Below are 16,232 nucleotides of genomic sequence, written 5' to 3'. Positions count from 1 at the left end.
AGATCTACACATGAGTAACAGGAAGGAAGAAAATCTTTATACATAAATAAAACTATGGCTAACAATTCCAGAGAAACTCTGAGGACTAGAACATATGACAAGAATTCACTAACTCATTCTGTAGTTCTGGAGGTGCAAAAAGCAAATCCACACAAATTTCCAGGTATGCGTAAGTATAGGGAAAAATAGTAGAGGCAATGACATAATAAATGTGGGCACCAATGATACAGTACCAAAAGTGACTACAGAGCTCTGGGGGTAGCCATGAAGAGCATGGGAGCCCAGACTGTGTCCTCCTCAATCCTGACAGTGAAGGGATAGAGTGCACAGAGGGCACTGACAGTAGAGGCCCACAAAGGGCTGCTGAACCAGTGTCATCAACAGGGGTTTGGGTTCTGAAACCATGAAACCCTGTTTGCAGAGCACCATCTGCTTCACAGACAGGAAGCACTTTACTAAGCAGGGTACAACTACTTTGCCAGTAACACAGCCCTTGCTAGGAGGGCTTTAAGCTAGGAATTACACGGGAGGGAGAAAGTGACCCACAGTCCTGAGGGAACAATGGAGGAGACTACAAAGGAAAGGGCATTGTGTGGTAAGATGGGAAGGGACCACAAAGAACATGAAACAGGGCTTGAATGGGGCCACCTTCAGCAGGTACAGGTGGGAAAGAAGTTTCCTACAAGGCACCACTGTAGAAAAAGCCCCCAAACCCTCTCCTCAGTGTTCTGGGGTGATACTCAAGTGCCTGTGCATTACCACAGTGTGGTGAATAAACGTGGTAGGTCAGTTATCTGTGTACAGTCGTAGGGCCAGGATATTGTTGGGATTATGGAGGCAGGACTGGAGCTTTGCAATGGACATTTACAGACTTGGGGAAAGACAGGCCAGGAAGACAAGGAGAGGGAGCTGCCCTTTACATGAGAGAGGAGCTGGAGTGAATGGAGCTCTGCCTGGGGATGGATGAAGGGCGATAGAAATCTTATGGGTTAGGATTAAAGAGAGGACAACCAGATTCCATGAAAAGCTACAAAGCTTGGCTTCAGAGTTTTCTGTATTATAACCTTACTAATGTACCACAGTATTTGATTTCAGAAAATTTTAAAATGAAAAAAAAGAAAGAGAGGAGAATCAGGTCTTTTGCCTGTTTTTTCTTCTTTGTTTTTTGGGTTTTTTTTTTTCAAAGGAAGTGACAATCCTCCTCGACAAAATATACAGATCTTCAGCATATAGTAATGTTTCAGACAGAAAAAACTTTTCTTTTTTGTTTGCTTTGCAATCTTTTATTTCTGTAAATACTAGCATTAAACTACAAAACTGTCAATGCATTTAGTGATCTACATATTTTCCAATGTTTATGATTGCAGTTCTTCAAATAATTTCCCAGAACAGCATCTACCTTTCCATCTACATATTTCTCAGCACTTCCAATAACAGAAGTAATTTCTCAGTATTTTGCTGTCTCCACATTTGTTTATCAATAACAAACTTATGATACAGTCACTTCCTTATTTACTTCAACTTTGGAGACACGTATTTTCACAGAGCATTATTTAATTGTGCCTGGAAAAGAATACCGCATTACATTATTTGTTTACATTATGCTACTGAACACATTCTTTATACTTATGAACGAGATAGCCATGGCTTTCAAATAGGTCTTCTTTTAACAACACATTTTTTTAAAACAATAAAATATGTTTACATTAAGGAATTGTAAAGCTTGACTCAACTGATCCCCCAGGCTGAAAGCAGAGCAAATACTAGTGGGACCCCATCATGATCTTTCTCTTAAGTGAATTTTAGTAAGGACTAAGCACTTAAATTACAGTAAATTGTTTTAAAACCTAGATATGAAAGAAAAAGGACTACCCTAATATATCAAGCCAATAAAACTATTTATATTCATGTTAGCTGATTTCCAATACTGAAGATTATGTTACACAACTTACAGTGAGTTCTTGAGAAAAAAAATTTTTGCCTCCTGCTTTTGGAGGAAACCCTTTCATTTCTCCATTTTTTATAAAGCATTTCCTTATAGTTTGTTCAAGTTCCAGAAAGCCTGTTCCAGGGTTCAACCATACTCTCAATAAAGAAATGTTTCCTAATGGCAAGTCTGAACTTCTCTTGGCCCAGCTTTTGAGCCATTCCCACGTGTCCTGCTACTGGATCCTAGGGAAAAGAGATCAGAACCGCTCTCTCCACTTCTCAAGAAGGTGCAAAGAGCAATGAGGTCACCCTTCAGCCTCCTTTTCTCCAAGCCAGACAAACCAGAGGCCTCAGCCTCTCCTCATAGGACATGCCTTCCAGCCCCTCTATCAGCTTGGTTGCCCTCCTCTGGATACATTCAAAAACCCTCATGTCCTTCTTAAATAGTGGGCCCCAGAACTGCTCTCTGGTGCTCCAGGTGAGGCCGCACCAACACGAAATACAGTGGGATTATCCCTTCTGTTGACTGTCTGGCTCTGCTGTGGTTGATGTACCCCAGGATGGGGTTTGACCTCCTGCTGACTGGTGTAGAGCCTGCTGTCCACCAGCACCCCAGATGCCCTTCTGCAGGACTGCCCTCCAGGCAGATTTTCCCTTACTTAACAAATTAATTACTTCAAATAACAAATACTTTCCTAACGGGAAAAAAACTGTTCATGTGTTCTTAAAGAGTTCACATTTACAGAATACCAGATCTAAACTTCCAAGTTAAGAATTAGTTCAGCAAAGTTATCAGCTTAATGTTAGGATAAATAAAAAAACATAGCATAAAAATAGCAAAAATGAATGTGCAATCTTTTCAATTGTTGTCAGATGTTTGAGCTACTAAGCACCTCTAGTAAATTCTCTCAGAACTATGAATGCTGGTCTGTGAGAACTGAGGCGAGCACATCCTGTGGCTGCATGTCTATATTAAGTGGAAACAATGTGCCCAAGCTGGTCTCACACTCCATGACAAGTTACCAAGATCTCTTTGCACTCCCCAGGGTTTCCTGCTCTAGAAGCTTTATTTTACACAGAAAAAACCCGCCCTACCCCTTCCAAGTATCAGTAGCATATGAGTTGAAACATTTACAGTAGAGCATTAATTTGAAATCCATGCAGTCTGCTGACCTCTGTGAATAAGACAGACCAGTTCAGCCAGTTCAACCATTTTGTCTTAACAATGTAAGAGTTTCAGTCAAAACTAAGCTCAAAAAATATCCCCCAAGGAGTTTCCCTCATCGTAGAAACAGCTACAAGTGCTGAAAATGTGGCTGTATAATAACAATTTTATAGTTATCTCAGAATGAATGCACCAGCCACCTAATAAGTATTTTCTGGCCACTCGATTATTACAAAGAATAGTAGGACAATAATTTGATTTAATGAAAGCTTTTTTAACAGCTCCCTTATTTATAATAGCTGTAGCTTATGCTGTTGTGCAACTTCAGTATGTACCACAGAAGCCACATCAATTCTGAAGTATTAAATCACAGGAGTTGCAGGGACCGAAAAATATTCTTCCAGCAGATGGAATGCTGTAAAATGTGCTTGGTATACTGTCAATATTTCTGCTCTCCTCTAAATCACAGTGTTGTCAGGGAACACAAGCCTAGGGAAATCGTGTATAATATTTTGTATGCTGCTGTAGCAGCATAAAATGAAATTATGACATTAAATACACTAGAATCAATACATTTTTCTTTTACTATTTACTTCAGATCCATTATGCCACATAAGAATGTTGCAACATAGTTTCTACATTCAATCAGTAATTAACTAGAAATAAGAATACAATAAACACCTGTAACAAATATATCTACATGAAAACTGTAATTTTTCCTAAAGATTATTTTGTATTAAAATTCAATATGAACTTCCCAAATCTACCCTGGCTCTATACCAACTTGCAATACTAACTGCTATAGCAGCAACTGTTTCACATTTAAACATCTAACACCAAAATCAGCTACAAAAATAGATGCTAAGTTTTAAGAATTAATGCTTCCCAATTTTTTAAAAAGATGTAAGGAAAAGAGTAAATCACTGTTTATTATTTCATGTAATCATCATTTCCTTATTTATATAGCAGTAAGTAGTGTTTAATCAAAAAAATCAAGGACAAAAACATCTAAAAGCCCTATAGACACATACTGAACTATACTTAATAGAGACACACAATTCTGCAGAAACAAAAATAATTGCAAACAGCAAACTTAACTGGAAGCAGTTACTGATCCAATGAAACAAGATTCAAACTGTAATGGCATATCACACTTGATATTAGCAGTTTTCCTACAGTCTCCATTTTGTATTCTTAACACATTACTTATGAAACTATTCCAGAAGCCTTGTGACTTCTTTAGCCAAACAATGCCTTTTCCTTTTGGCACAAATTTTGGCTCGATGTGTTTTTCTGCAGCAGCAACATCAACATGCCACATTCTCACTACTTTGTTACTCAGCATCATCGATTAGCACAGCATCGTAAACTCAGACTTGTATACACTCTAAGAGTGTTATTTTGGATTGAACATTGTACAATGCTTACATAATTTTTTTTCCTCATTATCACAGACCCAAAAGATTTCACAAGGCTGTCCATTTTATTATAGAAAAACAATATAATAAGTTTTTACCTTATATTTCGCTCCAATGACCCCTGCATGCCCTATGACTCCAACATGGCCTAATGCCCCAATTCTGCAAAGAAAATGCTCTGTGCATCCCCCATACATATTTTGTGGGAGTTTTAAACAAAGCTTTCTAATCCAGAGGCTACTGTAATCAATTTGTCCATAGAGTCCCAAAAACTGAAGTATGCCTCATTAAAAAGAGGCACTGGACTAGTTCAGCTTGCTGACTTTATCCCCTCTCAGCCTGTTCTCTCTTACCATACATGAAAAAACCATAAGAATGAACAACTGGGAAAAAAAAGTAAAACACTATCAACCAAATGAGTAACACCAACCAGACTGCCTGACACCTGGAGTTTCCATGCCCAAGAAAAACCAACCAGACTGCATTTGTGATTGCCACAGTAATCACTGGTCCAGAAAGGAGCAGCTACGCATGACTAAATGGGGTAAAGGCTAGAATAAACAAGATAAATCAGTCACTTCTGATATGGACAGCATGCACTGGTGCCCACAACAAGGCAGTGCATTCCAGCCTAAAGTGCAGTGGAAGCCAAGGCTCAGTGGTGCACTCTCTACAACACAACTGTCCCACTGCTTCCTTTGGTGCACAAGCAGAAGCAGCTCTAGCAGAGGGTTCCCTAGAGCATCTTCTGAGCCAGAATCTCAGACACTTTGATCTTTCTCCAGATCTCGAGAGCACAAAGTCTCCCATAATGAAGCTCCTGCATCCTTCAGAAAGCAGTTCCCTTTTCCTGACTAAAAAACTATCCAAAAATTCCCACCAGCTGCCTCACCCATTGTGTTAACACAAATAAAACCTGTAACCAACCACTATCATTATTCAATCCTTAATACTTACTATTCTTTCCAACAGTTCTCTTATAAGGCTTTCAGTAAAAAGTGAAAACACCTGTAACCCTGCTTTAGGGTGTCAACATGTTAATTCAAAGTGATTGTTCACACAGCTGGTGGAAAGTATAACTCAGAGAAATTCAAGTTCACCTGAGAATATTTTCTGACTGCAGAAAATCATAACATTACTTTCCACTGAATAAACTTTGCCAGTCCTTACCCTTTTCAGTTAATATCCTCTGCCATGTATATTTAGCCCAGAATTCTACATCACTTTTAAAAACTCAGCTAGAAAACAGGGAAGCAATTCTCTTCACAAGGTGAAAAACCACTTGTACCTCTTTCACTAGCAGCTCTAGTAAACTCATCCTCTCACTAGAAAACGGCTTCGCTATTCCAAAACAAACTGGAAAAAAGTTACTAAATTTCAAAATCACTAAACTTGCAAAATAGAGACACTTCTCAGTCATTACTTCGTGTGACTTTCATTCTTTTCCTGCGCACCGGCTTGTACAGGTGCTGCATGAATTTGCAGGTAATTCAGCATGCACAGCTCCAGGGGTAAAGGTAAAGCTATATGTCCTAAGGAGTAGTTGTCCCCATCAGCTACAGAGAGGCAAGGTCAGTCACTGCCTTGGAGAGCTGGTTTTCCAGAGGAACAGACTCTCTTGAGAACAGCATTTTATACAAGTGGACCTGGACTGGTTATTTTAACACAATTTTTGCAAGAGCTGGTGACCAGAGACTTTAATTTTTTTTTTGTTTAACAAAATGTTTTTCAGCTTATTTTCAATACTTGGTTATGCCCTCCCACTGTTCCGGTAAGCATTTTTCCTTCCATTGTTTCTAGTAATTCTTGAAATCCTGAAAAGTTGAACCAGTTTGTATATTAAAAAAGTAGTATTTCTTAATAGCACATAATTCGAATAAGCACTCCTTACTGAATAAAGAATAGCCTGGAATAATGAAGCATTACAATTTTAGGACTTCCTTAATTTTTCACTTCACAAAACAGTCTGACAACATAAGAGCTCAGAAACGCTATGAAAACACCAGAACTTAAAAAAAAAATTCCAGCAGCTCAGCTAACCTGCAGCTGATACACAAACTGTAGCAGCTCATCAACTACATAAGTATTTGTAAACAGGAACACGGCCTGGGATTTAACAGGAGAGAAGCAATTCTGCAACTTTTGGGAGAAAAACCTGCAATATATTTAAGGATGTCAGTGTTTGTCAAAACAGATTTACACTTAAGATTTTAGGGGAAGTGAAATTAGGTACGGATTATAATAAGACAAACACTAAATGGAAGCCTGAAAGACAAGGTCAAAGAAAACCACAGGACATGTCTTAAAAATAGTTTATGTTTGCTGTCTATCTAAAGAAACATTAATTCAGTTAATCAAAACCACATCAAAACATCACAGCTGCTGATAGCCAAAACACTCTTTTATTTCAGTGGGAAAGTCTGGTGCTTCAGGAATGGAGAATGACCAGACTTGTAACAGGAAGACAAAATAAGACAGGATAAAAATAACATACTAATATCAGTGCACTCTATTAAATTTTCCATTTTACATACTATATATCCCCATGTTAAGTAGTTACCTGGGGATAAACCAAGCAACAAAATTAAAGTTACATGTAGAAGACAGGGAACTGGATGAAATGAACAGCTGAATATGCATTTACATCTTTAAGTGAATATGAATATCAGTAAAAGAAAAGAAAAGGCAGCTGAACAGTGCTTAAAATAACTTCTCTTATCCCCTGCTGTTCTGTCATTACATTCACATATCAGCTACCACTCCAAATTTTAGACAAATTTGGAAAGAAACAGTCTTTCTCTCCACAGTGATAGTTACTATAATTACACTACAACAGAACCAAGGACATTAACTGTTATTTAGGCAGTCATACAAAAATTTAAAGATGGATCTTGGAAATATACTGCCATTTAATTAATTTTCACTTAAGAAAAAAAATATCTTAGAAGGACACATAATATTTCAATACATAATGGAACAAAGGCCCTCCTTTATCTAATTATTCAAGCACAATTCAACAGGAACCAAAGTCCATGCAGACTGGACACATCATTCCCTAAAAAAAAATCTCAGTGTGCAAATGACTTATTTTCCTTTTTTACATGAGGCTGGCAAAGGTCTGATCTGTTATACTCACAAGAACTGACTGTAATCAAGTTACTCAAAATAAAAAACCAACCCTGTTACATTGTACGAGTTTTAGCAGGTTCAAAAAAGGTACTAATAAATAGACAAAATTAACTCAAGTCATACCTTTAGCCACAGCTTCTTTATACTTTTCTTTGGCAGAATTTACTTCTTTTATTAGTTGTCTATAGCTAGATTTTAGTTTCTCTAGTTCTGTCTTTGTGACCTTTAAGAAAACAGAAATATAAAAAGCATTAAAAATACTTATTCTTAACATATAAAATAACTCTTAACATTAGTGTAGGAGAATTAACAAGATTCATTATCCAAAATAAGGATGCTACCACTTTCCATTGGCTTGACATAATACTAATAGGATATTACATGGTGCAATTACACGGTGCAAGTTACATGTTACAAATTACACAGTGAAAAATCAAAATCACTAAATGCATGGAATTAAATAAGAGGCCTGAAACAGAGATCCCCATCCCCATCAGAGTAATTAAAAATATGTTTAGGAAACCCAGCTAATCATAAACAGTATTCCAGTTCAATTACAAGAGAACAAAACATCAAAAAGATGCTTAACAAATCATAGTACATTAACAGGTCCAATGCATAGGAAGGATACCCTTTAGTACCTAAAAAAAAAGAGCAAAATAGAAGAATTTTTAGATATTACACTTCATACCAAAAGACTAAAGAACAGCAACTACTCACGAACCACTCTATCAATTCTAAAACTTAAATCCTTAAAACGGAAAACCAAAAAAAGGATACAAGTCCTATTACATTTGTGTAAAAGACACAGTATTTTACTGTCCTTAAGAATTTTCCCAAAAGGATTCCTCATTGTAGAGATGTCTAGAACAAGAAAGGATCACACATACGAATTTCACCTAACCACTTTTTTCTACCAGCATATCCTAAACATAGGAATTACACAGACACTGATGTTTACACAGTTTGGATACTGTCCTGGGAAACAACAGGCATTTTACCTCTGTGCATAACAAAAGTAAAAATAGTACCACAGAACATGTGAAGTATTTTGCATTTCAGGGAATCATTCTTTAAGTGCTCAAGGTACACAAAACCTTTGAATAAACAATGTCAGCTAACAATGGGAGAACATATCATATCTAACCAGAATGCTATTCAAATGTTTCTTGGGAAAATCAGGGAAGGAAAAATAAAACCAAACCCAAAAAAACTCAAACCAAAAAAACAACACAAGCTTAATAATCAGGATCCAAAATATTTTCATGGCTATGCAGCCTAGAATTAAATGGAGTCAATATGGTTTGTAAATAAACATTTAGTGAGTGCTCAATATGCACTATATTGTTTGGAAAAGCCTTACTTAAAAGACAGTTTTTTTAGAGACTTTATTAGAGTTTAACCTTTTAACAGAAAAAAACAGAGTTTAACCTATTAACAGTCTTTTTTAAAAGTATACCTGAGTTTCCAACAATCTTACTCCATTCAGCCTCTCTTTCTTATATTTCTTTTTCTATTTCTGCAATTCTCTATAACTTCTATTATTTCTAATGTGTTCTACCAGTTTTTCCCTCCTCTTCCATCCTGACTATTTTCAGATCCACCAATCCATAAGTAGCACCAAGGGATTATTTGGCTTGGAAACTTTATCAGATAATGGCAGCCTACTGACCGTGCATCAAGAGAGATGTAGTCCCCACAGTCACTACCTGGGGAAGATGTCAGAATTGTAGAATTTTATGGAAGTAGTCTTATTACAGAAAATATATTTAACTTTATATATGTTTAGTTTAAACACAGATTTAATTTCTTCTTATAAATGGCCCAAGAATCTTATACTCATCAGTCCATGTCAATTGCGCTGCATTACTCACATTTTAATTATGCCACTCCAAAGCCCAAATCCTCTGGGAAGAAAGAAGAAACAGTGCTTTTCCTTCTCTCTGCAGACCTTTCACACTATCAATCTGATTTTTGACATTTGCAGCTAAATTTCCCCCAGAGCATCTGAATGAAACTGTGATTTCTGTCAGCTTTACTGAGTAGATACAGTGCTTTCAACATAAGCAGAACAACTGACAAGCCATGGAAAAGGCCCTGAAGAGCTTCATCAGCAGCCTTGATGTTTGGCTTATACTTGATTTATAGTTTAGAATACGGACTAGAATCCTGTCACCACCCAAAACAGTCTGGACTGTAAAGAGCACTCATTAACCAAAGTTTACAGTGCCCTGGTTCCAGGAATGTCAAGAGTGGAATGAGAAAAAGAGGAGAGATGGAATAGAGAAGCATCATGCAGAATAATTCTCTACTGGAACAAGAGCATTTCCAGTGCTATCTGTCCACAGAAATTTATATAGAAGAAATCTCTGCCTTGTCAGCATGCAGGAGAAAAAAATGTAGGGAAATTATTAAAATTTAAACCAAGCATTCTACATATCACACATTACTACTTTTACCATAGCACAAACAAAACCAAAAAACCTAAAAAAATCCACTCTCAATTTATCACTTTTTAAACATACATAAATCATTTTATAAAGCACAGCTGAATAAAGTACCTTGTACATCTCTGCTTCAATTTGTTGGTGAACACCCACGAAACTCTTCTTAACTTGCTGCTTATCTTTGATCATCATTGTAAGCCTATGCAAAGGCCCAGAATTAAGATCCTCTGCATGCGTCTTCATTATTTTGCTCAGCTGTTCTGTTTGTTGTACCACGAGCAGCCAAGACTATTAAAAAAAGCCAGAACAGAAAAGCACTTACTTATTTCAGCTTACAATTAATCAAACAATTAACATGAACTGTGGGAAAAGATATATCACTTTTTAAAACAATGTGGAAAAAAATCTTAAACTTATCCAAATGCATTTGAGATCCTCCTGCAAAATCATGCCTCAAACTTACTCATAAAATCATAAAAAAGCAGCAGGGACAAAAATACAATACTGTATGTTCACCCTTCAGTCCTAGTACTTCTGAACACCAAAGACAGCATTACAGCCTTTTTCTTTAAATACATTCCTGACACCCCTGACAACCATGTTCCCATGTTCTTTGTTCTCCTGTTTCCCAGCCACAGTTACTCTGCCCAAGCTGACTTCTCTGCCCTTGTCCAAATACCTCACAGTAATATGCGTTTGACTGGTTAGGGTTTAAGAGGATACCATCATGTCAGCTGCTTCTTGAAGCTGACAGCATCAGTCAGGCTGCCAATGCCACATACAAGGTGCTAAACAGACAAAATACTCATCTGTTACAGTGACCCAACATCTTTTTGTACCCTTACTTGGACTGGACTCTCTGTCAGTCCGTTTTCAGGCCAGAGTAATGTGTTGTATGTGACTGAATACAGATACACATCTACAGATAACACAAACATGAAATTAAACTTCAGTTCAAACAAAAGCCTAATATACTAGTTTTACTAGCATTTATCTTACCCCTTGCTGAAACAGAAATCAACCTTAGATCAAAACCTTGGAAAATTAATTTGTTTCCTTACATCCCATATATAAACATATATACATAATATTTCCATCTCCATATGAAAATACTGCAACACAAACTGGATTCCGGAGAACTAAACAAAAGACAACTAACTCCCTTTTATACTGAACCATCTTTAACATTTCCTTTAGCTTGTAAATATCTCACAGACTGGCACAGAGCTCTCTACACTGTGGTGTTGTAAAACATCACAGCCTAAAGCTTCCCAGCTACGGCTGAAAACCATTTCACCTCTCCATTACAGAACACTTTCCAAATGACAGAGGAGCCACACTGCAAAGCTGCAGAGGAAAAAAAGATAATTAAACACCTGTCTGAGAGGACTGGGCCTTGTAGTTATAGAAGAGATCACAAAAGTGGTCTCAGAGGTGAAAATAAAGTCAGAGTCCTCCATTTTCTTTAAGGTTGATTTATTACTGATGAGACATGTACTGTTTTAATCCACCGTGAAAAATCACAGCAAAAGCATTTTTTAACAGTACTCAGCTTACAATTCACCAAATGAGCCTTAGTAAGTCAGAAACATAGCAAAAACTTCCCTTCCCATTAAAAACTTTCCTGTTCTTTACATCCCTCTTTCCATCAGGAAAAGACGAAACCAATGTTTCCAGGAGAAAACATCAGTTAAGCCAGATTTCTGTGCTTTGTATGATTATATTTTACTATTTTAAACTGGGAAAAGTAAAAATGAAAATGCTTCAAAAACTGAGATTTTTATGGGACAGAAAAGCAGCTGGGTGGGGACAGCAGAAAAGGTAAAGCATTTCCTTCCACAAAAAATAACCACAATTCATCAAATGCAATAAAACACAACATTGTTTGGTTTAACAGTATTTTTTAGACATACACACACACAAAAGAGCTGTTGGGACAGCTTGGTATTTGGTTTTGATGCCACATAATACTAAAACTTTAATATCCAGGTATTTTACATCTTAGGAGATATAAGATACTAGATTTATGTCCCATCATGTTTGTATCATACTTTTATTCTGTAAAATGTCAGGAAGAGAGAAAAAGTATCCTGACTAGTAAAACAAATTAAATTAGAAGGGGATGAGTAAATTAATCAATAATTCAGACATTTTAACTGACGAAGCCAGTAAGACAATGTGTCACTACACAACTTTAAAATTCGAGGTGTCAGTGAAATTTTAAGGCAAGCCCACACAGAAGATCTGTCAGTAGTATACGAATAATTTTGCTGTTATATAGAGATGTAGAAAGTGAAAATGGCATCTCCTTAAGAGACAGAAAAAAAAAAAAAAAGAAAAAAGGAAGAAAAATAATGCTGAACAACTTGAGTGCCTATGTCCAAAACAAAATTTCAAAATGTTGCACACAGGCCTCTTTTCAAGCCAAAAGGAACATGGCTAAAGTGAGACCTTCAGCTTTCCTAAAGTTATTTGCTCATAGGAAGTGTCCATGTCACTAACACGAATCATCCTAGACTGAGCTAGCTACATGAAGGCTATGGGTTGTTTATACCTCATAATGCTAATTACTCTGATGACAATTCTCCTTTACTCTTCCAGCCCTCATCTGCTATGTTTCATTGCCTAAAAGAATTGCAAGACAGTTTGGGCAGCACTAAGGGCACTAAGAGCAATTCTGCTGGGGCAGCAATAGCAAGACGAGTCATATCACCAACAATTCTATATAAAACTTTGGGATCTAACAGGAGAAAGCTTGAAGGAAATACATGACATCTGCCAATCTTAGGCTAATGAAAATGCTTTAATATTTATTTACTGAAATCATCACAACTTCAATAGCAATATCTATAACAAACCCTGTGTAAGAAACATAATTGGGTAACAAGCATTTCAGATATACCACCAAAACACAGAGACAAGGGAAAAAACGCACTATTTCAACTGACAAGGCAAGAATTATTGTGGGAGAGGGAGGCAACAACAGAATGTTACAGATAAACACTGTGCAATGCTACTTTTGGGGCAGCTGAAGCAGCCCAGCTATATCAGCACAGCTTTCAACTCACACACTCTGTCACTTTAATCCAGTATAAATCATCCTGCTGCACAAGGAGCAGTCCTGTTCCTCATGCTACGCCAGTGCTAGTATTCAAGCAGCCGCCCCATAAGCCCACTACATAAAAACAGTTTTGTCTAAAATTTAACTTGACTCAAAAAGGGTGTTTTCCTGCAGAAAGATCAGGATTCACGCCAGGCTGAAGGGACTGTGTAACCACTGCTACAGCACAAGGGCCAAGAATTGTGTAAGCCATTAAAACAGAATAGTTTTTTCTCTTGTCAGGAGGGAAGGAAGTGTGCTTCATCAGTATGTTTACTGGACTTACTCTAAATCTGAAAATTAGTAATTTGGAGGAGCCTTACTTTCATAAAAAGTCAACGCAGTTATTTCAAATTGGATACAAAATAACTTCACAATTATGAGAAACATCCTGAATTAATGTTTTGTTTTCACAACACATGCTGCAGTGTGCATAACAGTTGGAATGCTAGGCTTTGACTTGGTTTCCTGGTATTTTTCTATTTCTGTCACAAATTCTATATAACGTAAACAATAGTTCCTATTTAACTGTCTTGAAAGAAAAGCTTACTATAGCATACTCGATTTTCAAAACACTTAACAAAGTAGCAGGCTCAAGCCAGGTATGTAAAATACTGAATTTCAAAAATAAGGATTGATTCTAGTTCAGTTATTATTTTCGAACCAAGACTAGAGCTCAATTTCTGCATATCCCACTGAGGAACAAAAAGTAGCCCATTTAAAATGGTTTGGCAACACTAGCTCTCAAGAACCTGAATGAACAGGAACCCAAATGAAACCAAAACAAACAAACAGCACTTTTATTTCCAAGGATATTTCCAAATTCAAAATACTTCAGACTTACCTTAGACACATTGCTGATATAATCCAATTGACAGGTGCTCTCTTTATCTACTTGATTGCAAAGATTCTGTAAAGTGGAGGCATATTCCTTGTCACTTTTTACTCGCATTACCATAAATTTCTTCACCGTTTCCAGCAGTCGCAGTTCCCAGTCTTGAAGTTTTAATAAAGCATCATGAGAATACTTCAGATCACCTCCAAACCCCATTTTTTAAGGCACAATATACCACACAGGGGAAAATACAGGCTCTTCACCACATCTGAAAGGAGAAGGAGATTGATAAGGCAATTTTCAAAAGAAAAACATCTAGTGAGACAAAGAGCAAGTATTAATGTCTAAACCCTGAAATAACTTCATCACAAGATTAACCACATACATATACCTCCTCAATATAAGCTGAATGGAGGGTCAGAGCACTGTTTCAAATCAACCTATCTATGACTGGAAGAGATTTCAGGCTTAGAACTGTTCTCCAGTTTCCATTTCTGCAAAAACATACCTTCCTGATTTAAACTACAGTAAAAGGGAAAATATAACAGCATCTAAGACAGATACTAAAGACTAATCTACATATTTAATCAAATAAGCATAGCTGAGAGTATCTCCAGACAAGAGCTGCCAACTGCACTTTTCCACTCCTGGTGACCAGAAATAGTTTTTTCCCGTGTTTACTATCCTAAGAGCACAGAAAAATCCAAATAAAACACCAGCTCTCGGGCATTGCATCTGTGGGAAATGGATAACTAGGTAGAAGCTATTTTTCTCCTAAACCCTGTGTCAGCAGACCATTAAACTTGCAAATTCAACCTCCCAAAAATCAGAAAATATCCCAAACCAGGCCTCCCACACAATTGTAGATACCCTAGGTCAGAGTTCTTAAGTTCACACAATTTTCTCCTAAGTCAGTCCAGTCTTCTTGTATCTAAGTGATATAAACTGATAAACAGATAAGATATGCTGCCTTATGAAATACTGTAGCATAACCAGAGGTCAAAGACACTTGTTAGAGGTGGCTCTGGAACACCTGCATCTGGGGCTGATAAACATGCAGCCACACCATGGAAGACCTGAAACCAGACATATGAGTAATTTCCACACTGCAAGTCTACCTCTGGACTGCAGTGCAACCACAATCTGTGTACTGCTTATTCACTAATTCCTGCACTCCAGCAATGTCTTGGGTCTTTTGAACAGAGAAGTACTACTTAAATTAGAAGAGTGTTTTGCACTAACATACATTAACAGATTTATCTTCCTAACAGCTCATTGAAGGAAGTAGGACTAATATTCTTATTTTACACCAAGAACTGAGACATGTAAACTAATATCAACACTGTAGCAGCTAATATTGGTATGTACAAGGCTTAGACAGACTTTTCAGAGTGCCTAGCATTTTCAGAGTATATTAGGTATTCAGAAAAAATAAAGATGTTATTGGCTTCAGTTATCACACAAAATTTCAGGAGATTTTGCAAATCAGAACCTTGAGCTCATTAAAACGCTCACACTGAACATGAAAGACAAAGATTCCCAAAGAGATTTTGCAACCAGACTACTGGCAAAATTGAATAGTACAGCAAAATCTGAACCCAGAAAAGATTCAATGTGGAACTGGTTTGAGACACAAACATACCTTCTACTCTAATCCCAAAAAGATGAAAATACAGTGTGAAATATATTCTGGGGAAAAAAAATCTTTCTCAAAAAAACATGGGAGAATATTTTCATCTTAGAGGAAATAACAGAGATGGTATCACATTTTAAAGAAGCTGGATGGAGAAGTCATAACCACAAACATGATATGCTAAATTCATACAGAAAAAAAAACCTTCAGGAACTGCTTACTCTTCCTAGGGAAGAGACCTCTTCCACGTTTGGTAGACACCCCTGAGGTTATCTCTTTTTCCATACGTGACCTGACATGCCAGTCAAATCTCAAACTGAATTCTAGCATGTTTTGTAAAAGCAATAAAATCCCAGTAGCATCAAACAAGACAAATGAATTCATTTTTCTTGTTTTGAAATGTAAGAGATATATAGATTTATATTGCTAAAAAAATTACTGGCCATGTAAATTAGTCAAAAAACAATTGGTAAGCTTAAGAGTTAAAATATGTCTCACAGTCAATTCCAAGAAAGACTTACTTTCTTTATAGAGTCACTCTCAAAAAAACTAACTAATCACTCACAGGAAGTAAAT

General features: G+C 36.8%; 1 protein-coding gene across 4 annotated transcripts in view; it reads right to left on the bottom strand.

Annotated features, from left to right (window-relative positions):
• Positions 1-16,232, bottom strand: part of FER (FER tyrosine kinase) — a 156,833-nt gene that overhangs the window by 123,636 nt on the left and 16,965 nt on the right. For all 4 annotated transcript variants that reach the window (XM_051782603.1, XM_051782604.1, XM_051782605.1 and 1 more), the window contains exons 3-5: positions 14,033-14,291; positions 10,203-10,376; positions 7,765-7,864 (exon numbers count right to left, since the gene is read on the bottom strand). In XM_051782603.1, the coding sequence (XP_051638563.1) occupies positions 7,765-7,864; positions 10,203-10,376; positions 14,033-14,239 (481 nt within the window). In that variant the 5' untranslated portion in view covers positions 14,240-14,291. The remainder of the gene's footprint in view (positions 1-7,764; positions 7,865-10,202; positions 10,377-14,032; positions 14,292-16,232) is intronic.

This window comes from Manacus candei, unplaced genomic scaffold (genome assembly GCF_025592945.1).
Source record: "Manacus candei isolate 608988 ecotype Guabito, Panama unplaced genomic scaffold, ASM2559294v1 h1tg000016l, whole genome shotgun sequence".
Taxonomy (NCBI): domain Eukaryota; kingdom Metazoa; phylum Chordata; class Aves; order Passeriformes; family Pipridae; genus Manacus; species Manacus candei.
Note: the sequence above shows the minus strand (reverse complement) of the source record. Positions and strands in the feature narration are given on the sequence as shown.